Source organism: Schistocerca americana, chromosome 1 (assembly GCF_021461395.2).
Source record: "Schistocerca americana isolate TAMUIC-IGC-003095 chromosome 1, iqSchAmer2.1, whole genome shotgun sequence".
NCBI lineage: Eukaryota > Metazoa > Arthropoda > Insecta > Orthoptera > Acrididae > Schistocerca > Schistocerca americana.
This window is the reverse complement of record NC_060119.1, coordinates 107,448,963-107,476,082: the sequence shown is the minus strand read 5'-3', so window position 1 is coordinate 107,476,082 and position 27,120 is coordinate 107,448,963. Positions and strand designations below refer to the sequence as shown.

At 44.9% G+C, this 27,120-nt stretch overlaps 1 protein-coding gene and 1 long non-coding RNA gene across 2 annotated transcripts in view; both read right to left on the bottom strand.

The window, feature by feature from the left end:
- Positions 1 to 587, bottom strand: part of LOC124603351 (extracellular matrix organizing protein FRAS1-like) — a 218,419-nt gene extending 217,832 nt beyond the window's left edge. Inside the window, exon 1 of the mRNA XM_047136392.1 lies at positions 555 to 587. Coding sequence (XP_046992348.1) covers positions 555 to 587 — 33 coding nt within the window. The remainder of the gene's footprint in view (positions 1 to 554) is intronic.
- A 328-nt stretch (positions 588 to 915) lies between these two features.
- LOC124549689 overlaps positions 916 to 27,120 on the bottom strand; it is a 210,228-nt gene continuing 184,023 nt past the window's right edge. The window contains exon 3 of the long non-coding RNA XR_006967715.1: positions 916 to 978. This is a non-coding gene — a long non-coding RNA (uncharacterized LOC124549689). The remainder of the gene's footprint in view (positions 979 to 27,120) is intronic.

The following is a 27,120-nucleotide window of genomic DNA, read 5'->3' as shown; positions in this document are numbered from 1 at the left end:
TTGTCCTTCCTTACCTTCAGGGCTCGGCCACAGCCATATTTCAACAGGATAATGCGCGACCACACGTGGCACGCATTGTCCAAAGGTTCTTCGTCAATAACCAGATTGAACCGCTTCCCTGGCCGGCTCGCTCTCCGGATCTTTCGCCGATAGAAAACATGTGGTCCATGGTTGCTCAACGAGTGACCCAGATTACATCCCCAGCTGCCACACCAGATGATCTTTGGCAACGTGTGGAAGCTGCTTGGGCTGCTGTGCCCCAGGAACACATCCAACGTCTCTTTGACTCAATGCCGAGACGTGTGGCAGCGGTGATCTTCAACAATGGCGGCTACTCTGGCTACTGATTCTGGCAGGAACCACATGTCACAGACGTCTGTAAACGTAATCATTTGATACTTGGTCAACATGTTATCTACAAAATAAATTTTGTTGTGCTACCTCTTGTCTTTCTTGGTGTTGCATTTACAGTGGCCAGCAGTGTATTTACCATGAAACACGCCACTAAAATATCTGAAAGAAGATCTAGAGAAGATTAGTTCCGCAGTGCAAACCGTCTCCAAAATGAAGCTTCCTGGGTTAGACATAACGCAGCCAAAGTTCGTAGTCGTCTTAAGGGACACAGAAGAACACAGGAAGACCTTTAAGTTAGAATGACTGAACAACCTTGTCATTAAGGTTGAAGAACTACGCTAAAAACGAGGACCCATCATGTGCTTCCGATGTCCATGTATGAAAAACACGGCGAGACACTGCATAATGCCGCCAACATGTGTAAAGAGCGGCGAAGGACATGACAGCTGGCAGTGCACCCTCTCCAAAAACGTTTACTGTACTACAGCCTTTCCAGTAATCACGATATCTTACCAACGAAACAGAAGGATACTTAAAACAGTGAATTATGGCTAGTACTTACCGAGACCACTAGATTCGCATCTGATCTGAGGGTCCCGAGAGGTGTCTGCAGCTCTAGACATCCTGTGGGCACAATAAAAATGTTTTTATATGAGAGATCAGCACATAACGTCACAGATGAAAAAATAAACATGAAATTTTCTAGGAGAATGTAAAAATGTGATGATAATGCTGCAGCCGGTAGTTTCTACATTGTGGGCTGCTGCTTCTGAAACGGTTTGACGTCCGCCATGTAGGCGGCTGCTGTGGATTGTGTGTCGTCCGTTAAGTGCTGGTTTGATGCGATAGTCATAGTAGTCATAGTGTTCATTTTATACACGGTGTCCCAAAAGAAATGGTAAATATGCAGGCAAACGACAGAAACGCTCATTTACGGCAAAAAAACTTCACGTGGATATATATACCGTATTCTGAATGGTTTCCGAGATAGAAAGCATGTTATGTACATTTTTTTTTTTGGGCTAGTGGCGTGCAATCTTATGTGTCTCACCCACGCAACCTCTTTGATGTTTTATTCTAGTCCAGTCAATCTCGTTGATTTCAATATCTTTGCTCGGAATGTCTTTCTGCCTTGAAGCTAGCCCACTGAACGTGCATTTGTCCGTGGTGTGTTGTGAGTGAAGCAGTCCGAGCAATTGAGAGTGTATCTGGGACAATCATCCGTTAAATGGGTTTGTTCATGCGCTGTCTAAAATATCACATATCTACACTAGTGAAGAATATGCAGACATGGTGTATGCTTGCGGTTTCTGTGATAGTGGTGCTCCTGCTGCGGTAGAGGAATATCGTTGTTGTTTTCCGACACGTCAAGTTCCTGATTGTAGAGTACTTATCAGAGTTTTCAGAAAATTGATACTTTGTAAAACGCATGTTGTAATGTTTAGTAACTGTTGTACATGTGTAAACCTGACAATGTATTGATTAATACAGGAAATAAGTAGCAATGTACACTGAATTTGTCTCATCTCGCAAACATTTCTGAGTAGGGCATAAGCCCGAATGAAGCTTTTTGCTTCAAATGCTTCAAATGATGGTTCCCATTGTATCCCTGAATATTGAACATGCCTCCTGGAACGCCCTGTTTAGTTACGATGAGTTTAAAATGCCATAGGAATTTACATACAGTATATTACAGAAATGTAGCCCAAGAAAGACAGGAGTCCATCTAACGTAGGCTGTACGTCAAATTATGAATAGACGTGGGACTGGATCTTGTGATTAGAATGTGGAAGCTCAATCGAGTTGCCAGAAATGACAGGGTTAACGTCACACGGGTGCATGCTATGGAATACATAACAAGGAAAAGTGCTGGCTGTTTTGTGAGGCAACCTGTCTTAAAGCTGTGCTAGATCAGTACTCTTTCAGCGTTAATGTTCGAACATAACTCTATAAATATGGTATTAAGCATATAGTCTGCTGTATCGAAGGCAGACTATTTCGCCAAAAACATAGGACTAGTCTACAGTACATTGTAGGCCATAATAATATTGACGAAATATTGTGTATTTGTGTCCTTTTAATGTGGTATGTTCAACTTTTATTTTCTGCTTATATGTAAAAGTACGTGCTTTTGCTTTATAAAACTACATCACCTTTGTTTTCTATCTGGTAGATTCTTGATGATGACTTTGGTCGAAACGCATTAAAGTTGTGTAGTCAGTGAAAATAAACTGTGATAAAGGCGGAACATTATATTAATGATAGTCACACTATAGCCATGATCTAGGAATTTAAACTCCGTCCTGCAGATGCGGATGTACATATTTGTACATGCCATATACCTGATAATAACTTGATTTGTTCTGGTGTACGTTATATACGCCGGATGATGGGAAAGGCGTTTAAGTCATTGGGTTGTTGGCTTTTTAGAAACTCTACGAAGATCATAAAAATTTAAATTACTGGATCCAAACAGCTGTCGTATTAGGTCCCACCTCACCACAACATCAGTTATATGTCCTGTCATCTGATTTCCGGTGTTATTTCCTGCGATTGGCTGACAGAATAAAAACGAGCACCTGCCATGTTAATTTCAGTGTCTGCGAAGGTAACATGCCATATTTTGTGGTTTTGGTATTTATACTTGTGTACTGCGAAAATATGCAGTTTCAGCGATGCATCGCATCATAGATCGCTCAAAGTGCGTCACTTTCAGTAAGGTTTGTTTTGGTAACGCGCCGCGAAATACTATGTCGAAGTATGAAACCTTTCATGAAACTGTGATAAAAGGCTATCAGTGTGAACAGATCAAGTGCGTACTATCCCGTCGAGCTGCGTCGTCTTAACGATGAAACTACGTAAGAATAGCGCGAATAAATTTAACAAAGTCCCCATAATTGAACTTTGAAGTGGTCCGAAGAGTTTAAAAACTTCATCTTTAACTGAGCACAAACAATTAAAGGTACTAACGGCAACAGGCAAGGCGGATTTAAGGCAACAGTCTTGAATAGAGACAAGATCAAGTGAAAAGACAAATCTCACTCATTCAATTCTGTTCATATTGCTATGTTCATCTTCATTCACACACGCAGTCTTACAACACATACAAATAATTGGTCATTAGTAAAAGCAAAGAGCCACATTTCGTTTATGTCAATGCGAAGGGTCTTGTGCAATAACAGATACTCGTAGTAATATGCCTGTCACGAATTAAGAATTTACTTCTACAGTACTAGAAAACTTCCAGTATATGAACAAAAGAAAAAAATGAATTTAAATACAGGCACTTATTATCAAGATATCAATTTTATTTGGTCGTGCAAGATCTCAGTTATGACCAGGAATAATTAGGAACACTATCCTATATGAACAAAGGAAAAAAATGAATTTAAATAAAGGCATTTATCATTATCAAGACATTAATTTTATTTGGTCGTGCAAGATCTCAGTTATGACCAAGAATAATTAGGAACACTATCCTGAGAAGGAGAACAACTTCTACGGGACACACATGTTACTCACACTGAAAATCAGAAATTTCCTTTTGAACGCAACGTCGCAAGACGGTCACGATTTAGACGTGTGAAATTTAAGCTGGTAACTGAAATGAAGCAGAGTTGTGTCGGTTCTGCTCGGTGAGTCGTCTGGTGCCCTCTTCCTGTGTATTGTTACCTGGTAATTAGCACATCTCTCCTTCCTTCCCTTGCACTTCAAGGGTAGATTGATGGGCAGCGTATTATATGCACCTTGGCATGCCCACTGTCGACGCACTTCACAGCTGTTGGACAGGCACCACGGCAGGGGGATCACGACTCCTCAATGATCCAGTGTCGCTCTTCCTGTGAAGCTGCCTGCGACACACTTCCATATACACTGAGTTACAGAGATCATGGGATGTCTATTAATACCGTGTCGTACCTCCTTTTTCCCTGTGTAATGCAGCAACTCGACGTGGCATGCGGTCAACAAGTCGCTGAAAGTTCCTTCACAAATATTAATCCGTTCTTCCTCTGTAGCCGTCCATAACTGCGAAAGTGTTGGGGTCGCAGGATTTGAGGTCTCGATTATGTCGAATAAATGTTCGGTGGGATTCATGTCGGGCGATCTGGGTGGCCAAATCATTCGCTCGAATTGTCCACAATGTTCTTCAAATTAATCGCGAACGGTTGTCGCCCTGTGTGACAATTCAATGGTTGTTTGGGAACATGAAGTCCATGAATGACTGCAAATGTCTCCAAATAGCCGAACATGACCATTTCCAGCCAATGATAGGTTCAGTTGGACCAAGGGACCCAGTCCATTCCATGTAAACACAGCCACACCCTTATGGAGCCACGACTAACTTGATCAGCACCTTGTTGACAAGGTGGGTCCATGTCTTTACGGGGACTGCGCCACGCGTGAACCCTTGCATCAGCCCTTACCAACTGAAATCGAGGCTTATCTGACTAGGTCACAGTTTTCTAGCCGTCCAGGGCCCAAAAGATATGGTCACGAGCCCATGAGGAGTGTTGCAGGCGACTTCGTTAGCAAAGATTATTTCACGCAGTGTTTCTTGTCTGTCAGCACTGACAACTCTACGCTAATGCCGCTGCTCTATGGACGATGAGTGAAGGCCATTGGCCACTGCATTGTCTGTAATGAGAGGTAATGCCTGAAATTTGATATTCTCGGCACCTTCTTGACACCGTGCATCTCGGAGTATTGAATTCTCTAACGATTTCGAAGTGGAATGTCCCATTCCTCTAGTTCCAACTACCATTCCGCGTTCCAAGTCTGTTAATTCCCCTCGTGCGGCCCTCATCACGTAGTAAAACTTTTCACATGAATCACCTAAGTACAAATGACAGCTCCTCCAATGCACTGCCCTTTTATACCTTGTGCACGTGATACTACCGCCACCTATATTTGTGCACGTCGCTGCCTCATGACTTCTGTCACCTCAGTGTAGATAGGCTATGCCGTCTCAATATATACACACTACGCTTCGTATGTAGCGTCAACCTCCTCCCTCCCCAATAATAGTAATTACATTCACACTACATCAAATCGTTCAAATCGCTCTATGCTCTATGGGACTTAACAGCTGAGGTCATCAGTCCCCTAGACTTAGAAATACTTAAACCTAACTACCTAAGGACCTCACACACATCCATGTCCGAGGCAGGATTCGAACCTGCGACCGTAGCAGCAGCGCGGTTCCGGACAGAAGCGACTAGAACCGCTCGGAAACAGTGGCCGGCACACTACCTCAACACGTTAATACAATGTATAGTTTAAAATTATAAGGTAATAATTAGATAATGTTTACTAAAGATCCTAAATTTTCTGATTTTCCCCAGTGTAAGATAAAGCTATTAGGTCCACAATAAGTAACTGAAAATTATTTGGGTATGAAAAACAGGATATTCAACGCTTTGAGGCCACTAACCTCAGCAATGAACACTCCCCCTCCCCCCCCCAAAAAAAACCACTGAAATGGCTTTTGAACGTGTTACATAAAACAAAGAAAACTTTACCTGGTCGATTCGCATCATTTACGGATCATCAAGAAAACTGTAGTAAATGGCTAATATTTCATTATTCTCTGCATTCGTCCGACGTGCAAACAGCTTCACAACAGATCGTTCAGTATCACAGATATTCGCTTTAGCCTTGTATGAAATAAAAATCTAGAAGTGCTGCCTTAGTGTCACTTGGAGGATCGATATCCTGTTATAGCCGGTAGCAGACTGCATTTCGCTTTGCTACGCTACCTAGTTGTACATCTCGTGTGGTCAGGAACAAACAAGACGGCCGTCTGACGATTCGCCACTCTGTGTACAAACTCTGTAGCGTGATATAAAGCATTAAAGTAAAATAGTAAGAAACTCTCTAACCTATTCTCTATTCTTATTAAGCCACATTCAATACATAGTGAAGGTATCTGACGTCAACTTGAATCGAGGGTATTAAGCATGAAGCTTTTCCGATACAATGTTTTCGAATTACGCGCTGCTGAACGGTACGTGGAGTGCGAGTAATGATGGTTTCTGAGTTGGCCTCTGCAGGCTGGTTGTATGCACTTTTTTTTTATTTTTTCGCTTAAGGGGGAAGTAGAATTTGTGGTCACAAACCCTATTCGTCCCCTAAGTATAAAAATAAATAAAAGAGAATAAAATAAAAATTTAAAAAACCAAACATGGACATACAGTCAGAAAAAATTAATGAAAAGAATAAACGGGAAAATTGGCAACACTAACAAAGCTAATGACGCTCTAGACATGCCTGTTGAAATGTTATGATACGAATTCACAGTGACTACACGGAAAAGTAGAGGCTTAAAACCAGTTTTCTACACGAGGGACATCTGCATTGCTCTCAAACAGCTTTACTAAGTACCTTCTCATTTTTTTAAATAAAAAAGCCTTCATTGACTGTATTTAAATCTGTAACAAGTAAGTGAAAACGAAAAAAGTCATGGAATTTCCCAGGACACCCACTGAAGATGCCTTGTTAAAAATGAGAAAAGCTTATCGCTATACAAACAAAATAAAAAATTACTGGGTAGCGGGCAAAATTGGTTTTTTTCTTGTAAACTACTGCTATTTATATACAAGTGCTTCGTTGTGGTATTCAACTGAAAACTCTTGGGTCCAGAAACGTGCTTATTAGACAACTGTTGTGGTGGTACCAAACTTCAGGTCCATGACTATTTAGTTTAAACTAATTGATTTTCCCATTCGATGAGAAAATAGACATTTTAGTTGATATCTGGAGGAAATCCTCTCTACACCAACCGGAAAACTTGTCTAAGTCGTCTTGTGTCTTCCTACAGTCGCTTAACTTCGACACATTAGCGTATACCAAACAATCACACATTGCTGACCACCCTGTGAGCAAAATCTTTTATGTATGTAGAGAACAACAGCAGTTCTATCACACTTCCCTGGGGCACACCTCACGAAACCCTGGGTCTGATGAGCGCTTACTGTTGAGGACAGCATGCTGGGTTCTGTTACTTAAGAAGACTTCGAGCCTCTCATTTATCTGTGAACTTATTCCAGACGCTAGAACCTTTGTACACATCCTGCAATGGGGCACCGTATCAAATGCTTTCCGGAAATCTAGACATATGGAAGCTGCCTGTTGCCCTTCATGCATAGTTCTCAGTATATCATCTGAGAAAAGGACAAGCTGAATTTCGCACGATTCGTGGACATAAGCTTCTCAGTCTCAAGAAAGTTTGTTATATTCCAACTGAGAATATGTGCAAGGATTCTGCAGCAGACCGAAGTTAGGGATACTGGTGTGTAATTTTGCGGACCCATTATTTTACCCCTCTTATATACTGGAGTCACCTGCGCTTTTTTCCAGTCGCTTGGGACTTTGATCTGGGCGAGAGGTTCACGATAAAAGCAAGCCAGGTAAGGGCCAATGACGTAGAGTACTCTTTGAAAATCGAACTGGGATTCCATCCGGACCTGGTGATTTATTTGCTTTCATATTTTCCCGTTGTTTCTCTATGCCAGGTATGCTTATTACTATGTATTGTATGCTTATTACTATGTATACGGAGTCTGTCCTATGGTCAAATGACTGTATGTTTGTTCGATTCTTCAGTGAGAACATACTGAAGCGCGAGCATCAAAGACTTTCTCAATGGAATAAAAATGTGAGTGGATGTGAAACCCATACCAAATATGATAATGGAATAAGAATGTGAGTGGATGTGAAACCCATACCAAATATGATTAACAGTAGACATTGGACGTATATAAAGAAGGGAAACACGAATGGTTACATGGAGTGTAACAAAAAGGTATGACCAGACTTTCGCCGGCCGGAGTGACCGTGCGGTTCTGGACGCTACAATCTGGAGCCGAGCGACCGCTACGGTCGCAGGTTCGAATCCTGCCTCGGGCATGGATGTGTGTGATGTCCTTAGGTTAGTTAGGTTTAATTAGTTCTAAGTTCTAGGCGACTGATGACCTCAGACGTTAAGTCGCATAGTGCTCAGAGCCATTTGAACCATTTTGAACCAGACTTTCAGGAAACATTCCTCACACATGGAGCAATGAATTGTGTTATTCTGACATGACTCTGGAAACGCTTTATTTGATTTTTTACTTTTCTTCATAATCAAATTAATCATGGGAAACACAGTTGGTTTGAATCATATTTCGGAAACAGAAAGTAAAACATTGTGCCGACTAATTCAAACAGTGTTGGAATGACAAAAATTTTAATGTCAACGGAGAAATCACAAAGTGAGTCCCACAAGATTCAATTTTTGATCCACTCTGATTCCTTGTAATAGGCTGATCAGAATCCGCACGGAATTGTGCAGTCAAGTCATTGACAAAGATTTTCTGTCAGCGTTTTGGCCCGCATTGTTGGTGACTTTGTTAAGGTCTCACATTCTTCCACCCAGACTCGATGGGGCTTTCTCAGAGAATGCTCTGCCTGTTCCGCTACAACATGAGCCATTACGAGTGTGACAAAACATGTACTTCATGAACAAAGGAGAGTGTGAGCGGTCAAAAGGAAATAGTCATTTGAAGAGTCGTCACGGTAGTCCTGTTTCGTCTTAACATATTGTTGCAGTGGACGGATTGTAAATAAGATGTGTTGATTCTAATATTGTATAATGTTTATATGTGTTCTTCGAACAATATGTTATAGTGACGCAGGCTGATGAGTGGCCGAGGTACACGTTTTAGGGGCAAAGATGCTATTTACCGTGAGCAGACAGAGTGAGTGCGTCGGGGTGCAAAGACTACGTTGATAGCAATCGGCCATGAGAAGAAGAGCTGATGTCCCTCTAAAAACTGAAGTCATCATTAAAAGTAATGATATCACTCTACACTTGTTCGGTAAATGGTTCCTAAACAGTTTCGAACGGGATTAAGTCAGTCACGAGCTTCGTAATTTCAGTACATTGGGCGAGACGATAGATATTGCTAGCTATATTGGTATTAGCCGGAGCGGAACAGAAGCGCTCGCATTGTGGAATGAATTAGGTTTTTTATCTGCGTAGCTAAAAGAGATTTAGAAGAGATAGGGGATCCAGTAGTAGAATCGGAATTTAAAAGAGCTTTGGAGGACTTACAGTCAAATAAGGCAGAAGGGATAGATAACATTCCATCAGAATTTCTAAAATCATTGGGGGAAGTGGCAACAAAACGACTATTCACGTTGGTGTGTAGAATATATGAGTCTGGCGATATACCATCTGACTTTCGGAAAAGCATCATCCACACAATTCCGAAGACGGCAAGAGCTGACAAGTGCGAGAATTATCGCACAATCAGCTTAACAGCTCATGCATCGAAGCTGCTTACAAGAATAATATACAGAAGAATGGAAAAGAAAATTGAGAATGCGCTAGGTGACGATCAGTTTGGCTTTAGGATAAGTAAAGGGATGAGAGAGGCAATTCTGACGTTACGGCTAATAATGGAAGCAAGGCTAAAGAAAAATCGAGACACTTTCATAGAATTTGTCGACCTGGAAAAAGCGTTCGACAATATAAACTGGTGCAAGCTGTTCGAGATTCTGAAAAAAGTAGGGGTAAGCTATAGGGAGAGACGGGTCATATACAATATGTACAACAACCAAGAGGGAATAATAAGAGTGGACGATCAAGAACGAAGTGCTCGTATTAAGAAGGGCGTAAGACAAGGCTGTAGCCTTTCGCCCCTACTCTTCAATCTGTACATCGAGGAAGCAATGATGGAAATAAAAGAAAGGTTCAGGAGTGGAATTAAAATACAAGGTGAAAGGCTATCAATGATACGATTCGCTGATGACATTGCTATCCTGAGTGAAAGTGAAGAAAAATTAAATGATCTGCTGAACGGAATGAACAGTATAATGAGTACACAGTATGTTTTGAGAGTAAATCAGAGAAGGACAAAGGTAATGAGAAGCAGCAGAAATGAGAACAGCGAGAAACTTAACATCAGGATTGGTGGTCACGAAGTGGTGGTGGTTGTTGGGATGTTAAAGGGGGACTAAACAGCTAAGGTCATCAGTCCCCCATTCCAAAAAACAGGCGAGACGAAAATTTGCGGAGCAGGTAAAACCCCAAGGGGAAGGAGACTCCCCCCCAGGCACTGAAAGAACACAAAGGCGGCAACGAACACTACAGACAAGAAGAGTACAGATGAACACCAGACAGAAAGAAACAGAAGAAAAGAAGATGGCCGGAGACTGGTTGACTGACCACGAGAACAAAAAAAGGGAAAGAGTCAACCATCCGACTACACACCAAAATCTGCAAACAATTATGAGAGACTCGAGGACAAGAGACACAGAAAGGGCAAGGTGCAGGACCTCCCTAAATGGAACCATAAAAAGGACTACCACGGATAAAATTTAAAACGTCGTTAGCCATGGAGGCATCGTCGCATAAAACCAAAGGCAAAGTGCCCGGGAGATTAAAAGACTGCCGGAGGGTGCGCAGTCGGGGACACGCCAACAAAATGTGGACGACCGTCAGCCGGGACCCACACTGACACAGGGGGGGATCTTCCTGACGCAAAAGATGGCCGTTCATCAGGTAGGTATGGCCGATGCGGAGCCGACACGGGACTGGAGAGTCCCTGCGAGTAGCCCGCAGGGAGGACCGCCATACATCGGTCGACTCCTTAACAGCTCGCAGTTTATTCGGGGATGTCAGGCCGCGCCACTCAGCATTCCACATCCCAGGCACCTTACGGCACAACACAAACTGCAGATCACGAGCCGGGAGGCTGATCTCCAAAGCTGGGGCGTCGATCGCCCCTTTGGCCAGCCTGTCGACACGTTTGTTCCCCGGGATGCCAACGTGACCTGGCGTCCAAACAAAGACCAGAGCGGGTAATGGCAGAAACAGACTCCTGAATAGATGATACCAGAGGAGAAGAGGTATAGCAGCGGTCGATAGCCTGGAGGCTGCTCAGGGAGTCACTGCAGATGATGATGGACGTACCTGAGCAGGAACGCATATGCTCAAGAGCTCGCAAGATGGCCACCAGCTCTGCAGTAAAAATACTGCAGCCAGCCAGCAAGGAGCGCTGTTCAACATGGGCAGCGTGAGCAAAAGTGTAGGCAGTACGACCATCAACCAGGGAACCATCAGTGTAGACAGTCTCACAGCCCAAAAATGAGGCGAGGAGCGCAAGAAAACGGCGACAGAGGGCCACAGGCGGAACGGAGTCCTTGGGTCCCCGTGTCAAGTCCAGATGGACGGACGGCCGGGGCAGACACCAGGGAGGCGTAGGTGCACAGACCCGGAAGGGAGGCAGAAGAGGGAATGACCCCAGTTCCGACAGCAGGGACTGGACGCGGACAGCAATGGAAAGCCCAGACCTAGGTCGCCGTTCGGGCACATGGAGGACCATGGCAGGGAAAAGCAGGCGATGATTGGGATGGCCCGGCGAGAAATGCATGTGGACAGCATAGTCGGCGAGCAGCCGATGGCGGCGAATAAGCAGCGGGGGAACCCCAGCCTCCACCAGTAGACTATCCACGGGGCACGTACGAAAAGCGCCAGTTGCAAGCCGAACCCCACAGTGGTGTATGGGGTCCAACAATGTTAACACTGAGGAGGATGCAGACCCATAGGCCAGGCTCCCATAATCAAGCCTGGACTGCGCAAGGGCTCTGTACAATCTCAACAGCGTGCAGCGATCTGCACCCCAAGAAGTGTGCCAGCCGCAGTGGTCTAGCGGTTCTGGCGCTGCAGTCCGGAACCGCGGGACTGCTACGGTCGCAGGTTCGAATCCTGCCTCGGGCATGGGTGTGTGTGATGTCCTTAGGTTAGTTAGGTTTAAGTAGTTCCAAGTTCTAGGGGACTTATGACCTAAGATGTTGAGTCCCATAGTGCTCAGAGCCATTTGAACCATTTGAACCCAAGACGTGTGGCTCAGGCAGCGGAGGGCGTTGAGGTGCCACCAGCACTTTTGCTTCAGCTGAGTAATATGAGGAACCCATGTGAGCCGGGCATCAAAGACGAGTCCTAAGAAGCGGCTAGTGTCCACCACTTCAAGTAGGTGGCCGTCGAGGTAAAGTTCAGGATGAGGATGGACCGTCCGGCGCCTGCAGAAGTGCATAACTCGAGTCTTGGCTGCAGAGAACTGAAAACCATGAGTCAGAGCCCATGATGCTGCCTTGCGAACGGCTACTTGCAGCCTGCGTTTGGTGACTCCCGTAGTCGTTGAACTAAATGAGATGCAGAAGTCGTTGGCATACAAAGAAGGAGACACCGACGACCCCACGGCTGCAGCCAGACCATTAATGGCCACTAGAAATAAGGAGACGCTCAACACTGAGCCCTGCGGGACCCCATTTTCCTGATATAAGATGAACTAGAGGTGGCACCAACTTGCACCTGGAAAGAGCGGCGCAATAAAAAGATTTGAAGAAAAGCCGGGAGCTGACCACGAAGACCCCACTCATGCAATGTAGCAAGGATGTGATCCCTCCATGTGGTGTCATACGCCTTCCGCAGATAAAAAAATACAGCAATGAGATGCTGACGACGGGCAAAGGCTGTACGGATAGCAGATTCCAGCCGCACCAAATTGTCCGCAGCAGACCGGCCCCGACGGAAGCCACCTTGGGATGGAGCAAGGAGACCGCGCGACTCAAGGACCCAACAGAAACGCCGCCCCACCATACGTTCTAGCAATTTGCACAAAACGTTGGGGAGGATAATGGGACGATAACTGTCCACCGCCAGTGGTTCCGCACCGGGCTTCAAGATGGGGACAATAACACCCTCTCGCCATTGCGACGGGAACAGGCCCTCACTCCAAATGTAGTTAAAGATGGTGAGGATGTGTCTCTGGCAGTCCTTGGAGAGATGCTTCAGCATCTGCGCGTGGATGCAGTCTGGTCCTGGTGCTGTATCAGGGCAATCGGCGAGGGCAGCGAGGAATTCCCTCTCGCTGAAAGGAGCATTGTATTTTTCAGAACGACGCGTGTGGAATGATAACGGCGTCTGCTCGGCTCGCTCCTTTAGAGAGCGAAAGGCGGGGGGGGGGGGGGGGTGTAAGTTGCAGTCGCAGAGCTCATAGCAAAGTGCGCGGCAAGGTGTTCAGCAATGGCGGCAGCGACCGTGCAAACAGCGCCGTCCAGGGAGATCCCAGGGACACCCATAGGGGTCTGGTATCCCTAAATCCGCTGGATCCAGGACCACACGAGCGAGGGAGAGACACGGGAGCCCAAGGATGAGACATACCTCTCCCAACACTCCTGCTTACGCTGTGCAATAAGACGACGGGCCAAGGCACGGAGCCTCTTAAAGGCGATGAGGGTCTCCGGAGACGGGTGCCACCTATGACGCTGGAGAGCCCGCCTACAGTCGCGAATAGCCTCAGCAATCTCCGGCGACCACCAGGGTACAGCCTTCCTCCGAGGGAGACCAGAAGAGCAGGGGATGGCAGCCTTGGCTGCAGAAATGATTGACGTGGTCAAGACACGGACCACCTCGTCAATGTCACCCTGTGGGGGAGACATAATGGTGGCAGCGGAAGTAAAAGCCAGCCAGTCAGCCCTGTTGAGAGCCCAGTGGGGCAGGCACCCAGAAGAATGTCACTGGGGCAGTGATGAATAGATGGGAAAATGGTCACTACCACACAGGTCAGGATGCACTCTCCAGTGGAGGGATGGGACAAGTCCGGGGCTGCAAAGAGAGAGATCAATGGCCGAGAACGAGCCATGGGCCACACTGAAATGCATGAGAGCACCAGTGTTCAAGAGGCTAAGGTCAAGCTGAGCCAAAACATGCTCCACGGCACAACTGCGGTCATCGGAGACAGTCCCACCCCATAGAGGGTTGCGGGCATTGAAATCGCCCAGAAGCAGCAATGGTGGCAGGAGTTGAGCCAGCAGCGCAGCCAAGACATGTCGGGGGAGCTCCCCATCCGGAGGAATGTAAACAGAGCAAACAGTAATAGCAGGCGAGAGCTCAACCCTGGCAGTGACTGCCTCTAAAGGTATCAGAAGGGGTACTGGCGAGCTACAGACAGAGTGGTGAACAAAGAGGCAAACCCCACCTGACGCTCATTGACAGGCAGCGCAGTTCTTATAGTATCCCCGATAACCGTGAAGGGCGGGGGTCTGCATTGCTGGAAACCAAGTTTCCTGCAGAGCAATGCAGAGAACAGGGGAAACACTCAGAAGCATCCGGAGCTCAGGCAAGTGGCGGAAATAATCGCCGCAGTTCCACTGGAGAATGGAAGCAGGAAGGGACTGGGAGGACGTGACGGCGACTAAGAGGCAGACAGCGCCTCAGAGCCAACTGCCGCCACCGGGAGAGAGTCAGCTGTGTCCATAGGAAAGGCCCCCAAGGGTTCCATGAGGGCGAGATCCGTGGCAGAGGCGAGGATCTCCACCTCATCCCCGGAGCCTGAACTATTTACAGCAGACGGTACTGAAACCGCCAGAACGTCCATCTTCTTGGACACGTTCCATTCCTTCTTCTCGCATCTGTCCTTAGGGTTATAGGGCTGGGAGAGCTTCTCTGAAGGAGTGTCGGAGGCTGACGACGACGCAGAAGCCCTACGACCAGCAGGTGGCGGAACCTTCAGCCACTGGCTGACATCCGGCTGGGTAGGAGAAGAAACGGAGGAAGGGAGAGCCCCAATGGACCTCTTCCATGAGAGAGGAACTGGCTGAGGCAACGCCAGCGGGAGGGAGGGGGAGGGATCGAGCCTCCCGGTTTTGGAGCAGATGTCACTCCCGAAGTAAGCGTGGGGGGAGCGACAGAAGAGGGTTTGCCCCCAACTGCTAAGGGGGCAACAGAGGAAGGCTTGCCCCCAGACACAAGGGAGGCAGACAGAGATGCACAGCCCCGAGGGCCCATTGAAGGCGGCACAGATGAGGCGACAACCGCCGCTCGCGAGGGCGACGATAACGTGGCTGCAGCATAAGATGTTCGAAGGGAAGCAGGATACAACCTTTCAAATTTCAGTTTGGCCTCTCGATAAGTAAGCCGGTCCAGGATCTTAAATTCCATTATCTTCCGCTCCTTATGAAGAACGGGGCAATCCGGCGAGCATGGAGAGTGGTGCTCCGCACAGTTGACACATGCAGGCGGAGGTGCACATGGAGAATCGGGATGAAAGGGGCGTCCACAATCTCGACATGTGGCGCTGGATGGGCAACAGGAGGACATATGCCCAAACTTCCAGCACTGGAAGCACTGCATCAGGGGAGGGACGTATGGCTTGACGTCACAACGGTTAACCATTACCTTGACCTTCTCGGGCAATACAGCACCCTCAATGGCCAAGATAAAGGCACCGGTGGCCACCCTATTAGTCTTGGGGCCTCTATGTACACGACGGACAAAATGTACACCACGTCGTTCCAAGTCGGCTCTCAGCTCGTCGTCGGATTGTAACAATAGGTCACGATGGTAAATAATACCCTGGACCATATTTAAGCTACTGTGGGGAGTGACGGTAACAGGGACGTCACCCAGCTTATCACACAAGAGCAACGCTCGTGACTGGGCTGGGGAGGACGTCTTGAGGAGGATGGACCCATTCCTCATTTTAGACAACCCCGCCACTTCTCCAAACTTATCCTCCAGGTGTTCCACAAAAAACAGAGGCTTCATCGTAAGAAAGGAGTCACCATCAGTCCTGCTGCAGACAAGGTATTGTGGTACGTAAGGCTCCCGCTTGGCACTAGATCTGCGTCCCTCCCACGGCGCAGCCAACGTGGGGAACGACTGAGGGTCATATTGCGCAGCATCAAAGTCAACTCTGCCTTGCTTAGAGACGCTGGTGGCCGTGTGACCACCAGCTTGGTGTGATTTATTGCGCTTCATTGCGCCACATCCGCCCAGATGCCACCTACTCCGAACGAGGGCTCTCCCCAAGGGCGCCACCCAGCCAAAGCAACGGGTACCTGGCCGATATCCTGTTGCCCGGAGTCCCTGTGCCCCAGACATGATGGGCACATACTCCTTGGCATGCGTGGGGAGGAAACAGCTCTGGCATCTGTAGTGCGATCCCTGCGTGGTCAGGGGGCTACCACCAAGAGGGTACATGACGACCCCATCACAACGGACTAGCTACCGTGCTGGATTTTAGGTGTTGAAAGGGTCCACAGTTGTCGGGGGCGCTAAGAAGGGGATTGCGCACAAGACGAGAAGGAGGCAACCCAGAAGACGTTGGGTGTAAATCTCGCCACACGACAATAGGTAGCATGACGGACCAATAGAAAAACACCACGTAAGGCGTCCTTCCCCAAATGGCATGCACTAACAACGGAAATTTGGAAAAATGGAGGTCAAACCCAAGAGGGGACCATCACATTAAGGCCGAAACGTTTGAGACTCCTTTTAGTCACGAAGTCAATGAAGTTAAGGAATTCTGCTACCTAGGCAGTAAAATAACCAATGACGGACGGAGCAAGGAGGACATCAAAAGCAGACTCGCTATGGCAAAAAAGGCATTTCTGGCCAAGAGAAGTCTACTAATATCAAATACCGGCCTTAATTTGAGGAAGAAATTTCTGAGGATGTACATCTGGAGTACAGCATTGTATGGGAGTGAAACATGGACTGTGGGAAAACCTGAATAGAAGAGAATCGAAGCATTTGAGATGTGGTGATATAGACGAATGTTGAAAATTAGGTGGACTGATAAGGTAAGGAATGAGGAGGTTCTATGCAGAATCGGAGAGGAAAGGAGTATGTGGAAAACACTGATAAGGAGAAGGGACAGGATGATAGGACATCTGCTAAGACATGAGGGAATGACTTCCATGGTACTAGAGGGAGCTGTAGAGGGCAAAACTGTAGAGGGAGACAGAGATTGGAATACATCAAGCAAATAATTGAGTACGTAGGTTGCAAGTGCTACTCTGAGATGAAGAGGTTAGCACAGGAAAGGAATTCGTGGCGGGCCGCATCAAACCAGTCAGTAGACTGATGACCAAAAAAAAAAAGCTAAAAGATGGATACTGCGAGCTCCGTCCATGAATTTATAGTACATCTACATCTACATTTATACTCCGCAAGCCACCCAACGGTGTGTGGCGGAGGGCACTTTACGTGCCACTGTCATTACCTCCCTTTCCTGTTCCAGTCGCGTATGGTTCGCGGGAAGAACGACTGTCTGAAAGACTCCGTGCGCGCTCTAATCTCTCTAATTTTACATTCGTGATCTCCTCGGGAGGTATAAGTAGGGGGAAGCAATATATTCGATACCTCATCCAGAAACGCACCCTCTCGAAACCTGGCGAGCAATCTACACCGCGATGCAGAGCGCCTCTCTTGCAGAGTCTGCCACTTGAGTTTATTAAACATCTCCGTAACGCTATCACGGTTACCAAATAACCCTGTGACGAAACGCGCCGCTCTTCTTTGGATCTTCTCTATCTCCTCCGTCAAACCGATCTGGTACGGATCCCACACTGATGAGCAATACTCAAGCATAGGTCGAACGAGTGTTTTGTAAGCCACCTCCTTTGTTGATGGACTACATTTTCTAAGCACTCTCCCAATGAATCTCAACCTGGTACCCGCCTTACCAACAATTAATTTTATATGATCATTCCACTTCAAATCGTTCCGCACGCATACTCCCAGATATTTTACGGAAGTAACTGCTACCACTGTTTGTTCCGCTATCATATAATCATACAACAAAGGATCCTTCTTTCTATGTATTCGCAATACATTACATTTGTCTATGTTAAGGGACAGTTGCCACTCCCTGCACCAAGTGCCTATCCGCTGCAGATCTTCCTGCATTTCGCTACAATTTTCTAATGCTGCAACTTCTCTGTATACTACAGCATCATCCGCGAAAAGCCGCATGGAACTTCCGACACTATCTACTAGGTCATTTATATATATTGTGAAAAGCAATGGTCCCATAACACTCCCCTGTGGCACGCCAGAGGTTACTTTAACGTCTGTAGACGTCTCTCCATTGATAACAACATGCTGTGTTCTGTTTGCTAAAAACTCTTCAATCCAGCCACACAGCTGGTCTGATATTCCGTAGGCTCTTACTTGTTTATCAGGCGACAGTGCGGAACTGTATCGAACGCCTTCCGGAAGTCAAGAAAAATAGCATCTACCTGGGAGCCTGTAAATGGTTAACGTGATATATAGTGCAGATAACGAGGGAGATCTGGCTTTTGATAGTGCGGAGTGGGACAAGATAAAACATGAGAATATTTCGTTGGAAGCAAGAATTCAGTAACGTAAATTGTGCAGAGACCAGACCCTGGTTAATGAGTTATCATTGCAAAGAGCGATCATTTACTGATCGGAATAGTTAACCAAATTCGTTTTTGAGTGCTCGTTTTGTAGGCTCTCTGATGGCTCAGTGTTGTAACTGTTGCTTGGCGTGTAAATTTGATACACTCTGATTGATTCAGTGTTCGACGTAGGAAACTGTAATTACGCACATACTGAGGTAACAGTGTGGTGGTTCATAATTGTAGAAGTTCGTTTATTTTTGTTCCGGGTAATAGTAACTCGGAAGTGACGAGTATTATTTTGCTGGCACTAACGAATTTAGGAACGTGATAATTGGTGCTTGGTCTTAGAGTGTAAGCTTTTGCCCACTCAATATCAAGATCTTGCCTCGGAAGTTGAATAATAATAATTGGAACCATTTACATAAACAAGTCAAGGCTGTACCACTACTTTTTAAAATCTTTTTTGAAAGTTATCTTTAAAGCAGGACCAGTTAGTGGGTCGCAGGATTTTTTATATACTTTTTTGAATATCGGACCGACTGATTGAAGTTTAGAGTTCTGTGGTCATTAGTTCACTATCATCGACTGCTTCTGTATGTGAAAACAAAATAAATAAAGTTACGATGGGTTATAGTGAAATAAAACTCCGACTCGTAATTTACTTTATAATAAGAAAGAAAGTGTAAGATATTTTCCTCTCAAAGAAAGCAAAAGAATCATTTGAATGAAAATTACAAAAAGTAAAATTAAAGTAATTATTAGTGAATGATCTGTCAAAGACATTCTTTGACGTTAACATTTAGCTGTGAGAAGTCACGAAATGCCAGAGACGATGTAGTTAATCAGCAAGCCTGAAATAATATTAACAAACAGTTCTTGTGTCAGAAAAATACAAGACGTTCTAATTACCCCTCCTAACTTAAAGATAGGAGATAAATAAAAAGATAAAAATACTGAGCGGTTACTTGAAAAAGAAATAAAAGAAATAAGCAGGCAGCAAAAATTCTGATACCAGTATGAGAAGAAAAGAAACAAAACAATAATTTGCAGTGAGAAAATTTTATCGCTGACAGCGATCTGGTACATCTATGAATTTTCAATTTCTAAAAAAGCAGCATTGCAGGTAGAAGACCATTGGTAATTGTCTAATTAACTGTAATATACGGGGTGAATCACCTAAAGCTTGGACCACAAGTATTGCGGAAATGGGAAGTGTTATTGGTGCGCGGTTTTCAATAGAATGGTTTCGCAATCAAGGGCTCGTATTGTTAGCCATAAACATATTGTAATAATACTTTGAAAGTGTATTTTCTCTGCAAACATACACTTTCTAAATGGAACAGTGTCTATTGACATTAACAAACTAAAAGTAGCAAAATTAGAAAGTCAGTGGTGTATGTTGCAGGATTCTAGTACGAGTCGTTTACGAGATATTGTATTTTGAAAAGTTTCCACACCGACACTTTTTTGTGTCATTCAGCCTGCGTAGTTGCTACGTACGGTGTTGTTATGTTTGCTTACAGTGTGCTCGTGTGTTCCTTAAGTGTATTGCAACTCGCTGGTCAGTCAGTGTGTGAGAGTCCAAGCATTAAGTCGTGAGCGGACGATGAGTTTTACAAATGCAGAAAAAGCCGATATGCGCACGGTATACGGAGAGTGTAGGAAGAATGCAGTTTGTTCTTGTATGGTGTATGCTCCAAGATATCGCAACAGGCGTCGATCATCTCTTACCGACCTCTTAAACGAGGTACGTAAAAGTGGTAGTGTAAGACCTAGACAACGAACAGAAGAACACTAGTGACGACAGAAGAGGGGAATTTAATGTTCTTGCTCCTGTTGCAGTTGATCCGCATGGTTTCACAGAATCGGCATATGATTTGTGAAACTGAACAGTTCAATTTCCTAGGTGTTTAGATAGTAAACTGCCGTGGAAAGCCCACGTTCAGGATCTTGTTCAAAGACTTAATGCTGCCATTTTTACTATTCGAACGGTATCTGAAGTGAGTGATCGTTCGACCCGAAAATTAGTCTTTTGCTTATTTTCATTCGCTTATTTCGTATGCTATTATATTTTGGGGTAACTCTTCCCAATCTGAAAGGATATTCTTGGCTCAGAAACGGGTGGTTCGGGCAATAAGTGGTGTAAGTTCACGAATCTCTTGTCGATCCCTGTTCACGGGTCTGGGTATTATGACATAGGCCTTTCAATATGTATATTCCTTACTGTCATTTCTTGTTAACAGTATTAGCTTATTCTCAAGAACAAGCAGCTTTCACTCAGTTAATACTCGGCAGAAATCAAACCTGCATTTTGATAGGACTTCCTTAACTCTTGTACAGAAAGGTATGCAGTATCCTGCTGCATCCATTTTCAATAAGCTACTGCTCGAATTCAAACATCTTAGCAATAATCCACGCGCTTTCAAATTGAAACCGGAGAGTTTCCTCATGGGTCACTCCTATTCTGTCGAGGAGTTCCTTGAAAAATTATGTTGATTCATCTTGTATTGTTGATTGCGCTTACTTAAACTTATGGACTGACTTGTTTAGGGCTCAGAAACATTTTATTTTTATGTGTTATTTTGTGTTGTAATTTCATGTACTTACATGTTCCATGACCTTGGAGATTTGCTCCTCAATTTGGTCCTACGGGACTTGACGTGTAAATAAATAAAATAAATCGCACGAGGAAGTGGTATGAGTCAGACAAGTGTCCTACGCATTCTCCGTCGACATAGATTCTATCCCTGCATGGAAAGGATTATGTGAATCGTGTTAACTTCTGTACATGGGCGTTAAGGCAGAATACTTCAGATTTATCATGTATCTTGTTTAATGGCGAAGCCACGTTTACCAATCATGGCCAGATACACCGCCGAAACTTTCACTATTGGTCCATTGACAATTCCCATCGGCTTCTTCCGGTGGAACATCAGTTTCAAAAATGGTTGGTTCAAATGGCTCTGAGCACTATGGGACTCAACTGCTGAGGTCATTAGTCCCCTAGAACTTAGAACTAGTTAAACCTAACTAACCTAAGGACATCACAAACATCCATGCCCGAGGCAGGATTCGAACCTGCGACCGTAGCGGTCTTGCGGTTCCAGACTGCAGCGCCTTTAACCGCACGGCCACTTCGGCCGGCTGAACATCAGTTTCTATGAAGCGTAACCGTGCGGTGTGGGATAGTGACCCGTCATCTCATCGGCCTGTTTATCATAGACGGAAAACTGAACGTGCACAGGTATCGCAGTATCCCAACAGAACATCTTCCATGGATGTTAGAAGACGTTCCACTGCAGAAGAGAAACGTGTGATAACAACCTGATGGCTACCCAGCCCATAGTGCACCAAGTGCCACAGTATGCCTTCACGAATTGTTTCCAGATCGCTAGATTGGATATAGAGGACATGTACCGTGGCTGGTCCATTCTCCGGTTTTGATGTCTATAAAAATTTTTCGTTGGAGAAAGCTGTACAAGGACATACTTTATCGATGCCTCTTCTTTTAGTCTTCTTCTTGTTTCTTCTTGTTTGTCCCGGCTGCCTGAGATCTCTTAATGAAGAGACACTCTATAAAATTTCCGTAGTGATACAATGAAGTTACGCGACAGTTGGTGATTTAACTTTTGAAACTGCCGTTTTATTGGCATTTATGGAAAGAAAAACACTCTCATACTCTCATGGGGTCAACTGTAACATTATCTACATCTACATCTACATTTATACTCCGCAAGCCACCCAACGGTGTGTGGCGGAGGGCACTTAATACGTGCCACTGTCATTACCTTCCTTTCCTGTTCTAGTCGCGTATGGTTCGCGGGAAGAATGACTGCCGGAAAGACTCCGTGCGCACTCGAATCTCTCTAATTTTACATTCGTGATCTCCTCGGGAGGTATAAGTAGGGGGAAGCAATATATTCGATACCTCATCCAGAAACGCACCCACTCGAAACCTGGACAGCAAGCTACACCACGATGCAGAGCTCCTCTCTTGCAGAGTCTGCCACTTGAGTTTGCTAAACGTCTCCGTGACGCTATCACGCTTACCAAATAACCCTGTGACGAAACGCGCCGCTCTTCTTTGGATCTTCTCTATCTCCTCTGTCAACCCGACCTGTTACGGATCCCACACTGATGAGCAATACTCAAGAGTAGGTCGAACGAGTGTTTTGTAAGCCACCTCCTTTGTTGATGGACTATATTTTCTAAGGACTCTCCCAATGAATCTCAACCTGGTATCCGCCTTACCAATTTTGCTTGCGTAATGGGACATACTGCGTCGCAAATCGTTCTGAGTTAATTAAGCTGCATTAAATTGTGGCCAGGCAACGTAATCAACACGTTGATACGTGTCTCAATTAAAACTGAACCTCGATATCTTAATTAAACTTTCGGTTCATTTTTGTCAAAATCAGTACTTTTCTCAAAATTAACTTCCAACTTAATGCATTAAGTACAAGTGCCTTTGCCACTAATTTATGCGATTTACAGAACAGCTCGACCACTCACTGGCGTGTAACGTACTTCAAATCGAGCGCGCAAGTTTCAGTTTTCCCTAATGGGCTAAACGACCCTTTTGTAATAACGTGATCTCACATAAAGTCTAACTGGAACTGGATTTATCTCCATCCGAGTCAAAATCATAAAAATAAAATTCACCACACAGGTCAACGAACTGTACACACGCACTTTTGCACTCTTAAGTGATAACTCGTTTCAGAGTAGAAGCCGCACATAAATTCTCATTTTTTTATGCAAACAAAAATCAAAACACCTTTATATTAAACAGATAAATTATGGCATGCAATTACTAATTAAACGTTTTCGATTATGAATAGGCTTCAAGAACTTGCATATCATGATCAATAAAATTTATCGCCTGAGAGAAACTATTAGTTCGCTAAAACGGATTCATATTACAGTCAACTCGTGTCTGGACGATGGCATCACGAATCGAAACTTACTTGGAATGAACGAAATACCTGTACTGAAAACTATTACTGTCCGTTGAGTGATTTACTGACTTTTGCGACAAATTTGGTACCCCTCCCTTGCATCGCTACAATACCAATTGCACCGGATGATACGCAACGGCGTATTACTGCAGCCTGCTGGGGAGCTGAAGTGTTAGCACGTGTGTTGCAGTCCTTCCGTACCCTATTGGAAGCATGTATTGCCACTGCCGGTGGTCGTGTTGAACACAACATGTGATGGTCAGTTGTCTCGTTACTGGTCAGAATCCTCACAACTAGTGTATGCACTTTTGTTGCTCTTTACTGTGTGCTACCACAGATATTGTACAGGTGTCAGTGTGGGAACTTTTCAAAATATGATAACTCGTAAACGAGTCGCACCTAAATCGTGCAACAAACACCAGTGAGATTCTGATTTGCCCTACTTTTAGTCTGTTAATGTCAATAGGCATTGTTCCATTTAAGAATTGTATGTTTGCACAAAAAAATACGCTTTTTAAGTATCATCACAATCTGTTGATTGGCTGACAATAAGAGCCACTGACTACCAATCCTGTGTGTAAAACCGCGCAGCAATAGCACTTTCCATTTTCGCAATATTTGCTTTGCATATTTTCGATGATTCAGCCTGTATAGTTGGATTTCATCACACATTAAAGTGGAGAGCAAGGATATAGACGAATCTGTGTACGTGTAAGTATCTTCTGATTGCCATTTCTCTAAGAAGATTTGTTTATTATTCACATAGCTGATTTGAAGGAGTTACACTGAGAATCTGAATTAATTATTTGATTACAGTAATCACTTGCGGTGAATTCAGGTTGTATCAATACTAAGTGCGTGGAGTATACAATGTCAATCATTATTCGCGGAAGTAGTTGGTACAATTAAATACCTTCTGAAAGCTGACTATACGCTAGTAAGGAGATAGGTCTATTATATGGTTAGACTCTGTTTTGATGTATATTATTACAATATTAGGATTTATCCTAAACTCACGATATCACGTATAGAAACAACGTGTGCTAGAACACTGATTTCTTTTCACTATCGGTTCATATGCGCAGACATAATTTTTTTTTGTATGATGTTAATTACTTGTTAATTATGTAATATTAAGCTAGAACGGAGTAACATTCGACGAATCATTAGGGCTTTAGCACACATTTATAATTTAGTCATGTGTCGAAACTATTAGCCCTTGGTAACGTACTAAAGTGGAACTTATACCGATTTTTATGTTATGTGACTGGTTAAAATTTGAAGCACATTGGTACCTTGTTTCCTCTTACGTAATACAATGTAAGAAACATCACGTGTCGTTAGATCGCACTTCTTACAAATCAACTCAAGGAAGCGTCGCTAGTTACTACGCAGGTACAGAAGGGTTGCTCCATCACAGTACAAGTTCCTCCTCCTTTCAGTGTGAATGTTCGTAGACTTCTAATTAACAGATTCCGTGACAGACGGATAGGTAGAAGTCGACCAGTTCCTTGGAGTCAACGATCTCTGGACCTAAACCTACTATATTTTTGTCTCTGGGAGAATTTGAAAGCTCTTGCGTACGGAACCTTGGTACAGGATAATTTCGAGTCATTGTGCCCATTCCGCGGAAGGCTGTGAAACAATATGCAATTCCCCAGTGATACATCAGTGCAACATTGATTCAGTGTGTTGGCGGGTTGGTGCATGTATCTTTGCTAACGGAGGGCATTTTGAACATTACATTTAAGAAAGTGATTCATACTCTGCTTATACGTTCTTTGCCTGTGTGATATTGTGTTGAGGAGTTGCAGAAACTGAGCTCCAACATGGAAATAGAGCGTTTTCGGTCCCATGACCGTATAGAGTATTTTCTCCCTCTACGTGAGAGGACTGTTTCCTGAAAGTTAGGCCTTACCCATTTGTTACACTCCATATTTGTTGTATCAGCTGGAGACCGCCACGGAAGTACTGAAAAGTCTAAACTGGGAGCCGTTTGAAAATAGACTACAATTATTCCGCAAAAGCCTACTTGGAATATTTGCAAGAGCCAGTATTAAGTGAGAAATCTATAATGCACTAGCCTTCCACGTATTGTTCCGATAGGAAACTCAAAGACAAGCGTAGACTTATTACTGCAAGCACATAGGCATTTAAGGAGTCATTCTGCGCATATTTCATAAGCAAATGTAGCGGGAAGAAACCAAATACGTGGTAATGGAAGGTAACGTCTGCCAAGCACTTCACAGTGGTCTTCAGGGTATAAACTGATGAGCGAAGACATTATAAACATAAGCTTCACAGCGCTGTGGTCCACCTTTCGAACACATTAAGGCAGCGATTCGGCGTTTCATCGATTGGTTGGTTGCTTGGTTGATTTGGGGGAGAGAACCAAACAGCGAGGTCATCGGTCCCATCGGTTAGGGAAGGATGGGGGAGAAAGTCGGCCGTGCCCTGTCAAAGGAACCATCCCAGCATTTGCCCGAAGCGATTTAGGGAAATCACGTAAAACCTAAATCAGGATGGGCGGATGCGGGTTTCAACCGTCGTCCTCCCGAATGCGAGTACAGTGAGCTAACCACTGCGCCACCCCGCTCGGTTGCCATGGATTCTACAAGTCCTTTGTAGGTGGAGTAATGGACATCATATGTCCACTTTCAGGTCACGCAGTTCCCGAATTTACAGGCCGGCGATATGTGAGCGTGAAACTGACGCAAAATAGTGTCGCAGGCAAATTTAGTGTTAAAGACATCGACGTGAGTTCGGTATTATTCTCCTCAAAGCACTTTGGAACGATTCTGGCTTTGTGACAGGGACTGTTATCCTGTTGGACGATGCTATCGCCGTCGGGGAAGGCGTCAAACATGAGAGAAAGGATGCAAAGGGTCCGCAATAATGTTCACCAGTCCACAGCTCTCGTGGTGACTTCGATTGCAAAGGTCCATGGAAACTCCAGTGAATGCCCCACACTGACCTGCGACTGCGACACACTGCATGTTTCCGGAAGCCGTTCGCCTGGATGACGGGATATCCGGGTACTACTATCGATATGGTGAAACAACAAACCAGGCGACAGTTTTCCATCGACCCACGGCCAAATATCACTGATCCCTTGCCTACTGAAATTGTAACAGACGATGTCGCTGGGTCAACATATGAACGCGCAGGGATCGTCCGCTGCGGAGCCTCGTCTTCAACAGTGTGCTCTGAATTGCGCGCTGTGAAACGCTTGTGTCTGCACCAGCATTGTACGCTCTCGTCATATCTTCCGCAGATCACCGCCCGTCGCGCTTTACAGAACAGGCAAGTCCCCTGTCTCCGCGTCCTGTAATTAATCGTTGACGTCAGACTAGAGACACTATAAAAGTATCGACACTTCTTGGTATCGAGTACTTTCATGTAGATACTCCTACTTTTTTATTTGCTGCTTTGAAGTGAAACTTTTACTCATATCAGCACTTTATGGAATGTATCGTACTGAATGATCGTAGCAATCATTTATTACATTTTCATTATTTACCTATAATTTTGGCCGCAAGACTCAGTTCAAATACTTTCAACAATTGAACGGGAGAGCATCAACAGGCCAACAAATGAACGAGCGGTGTGCGTT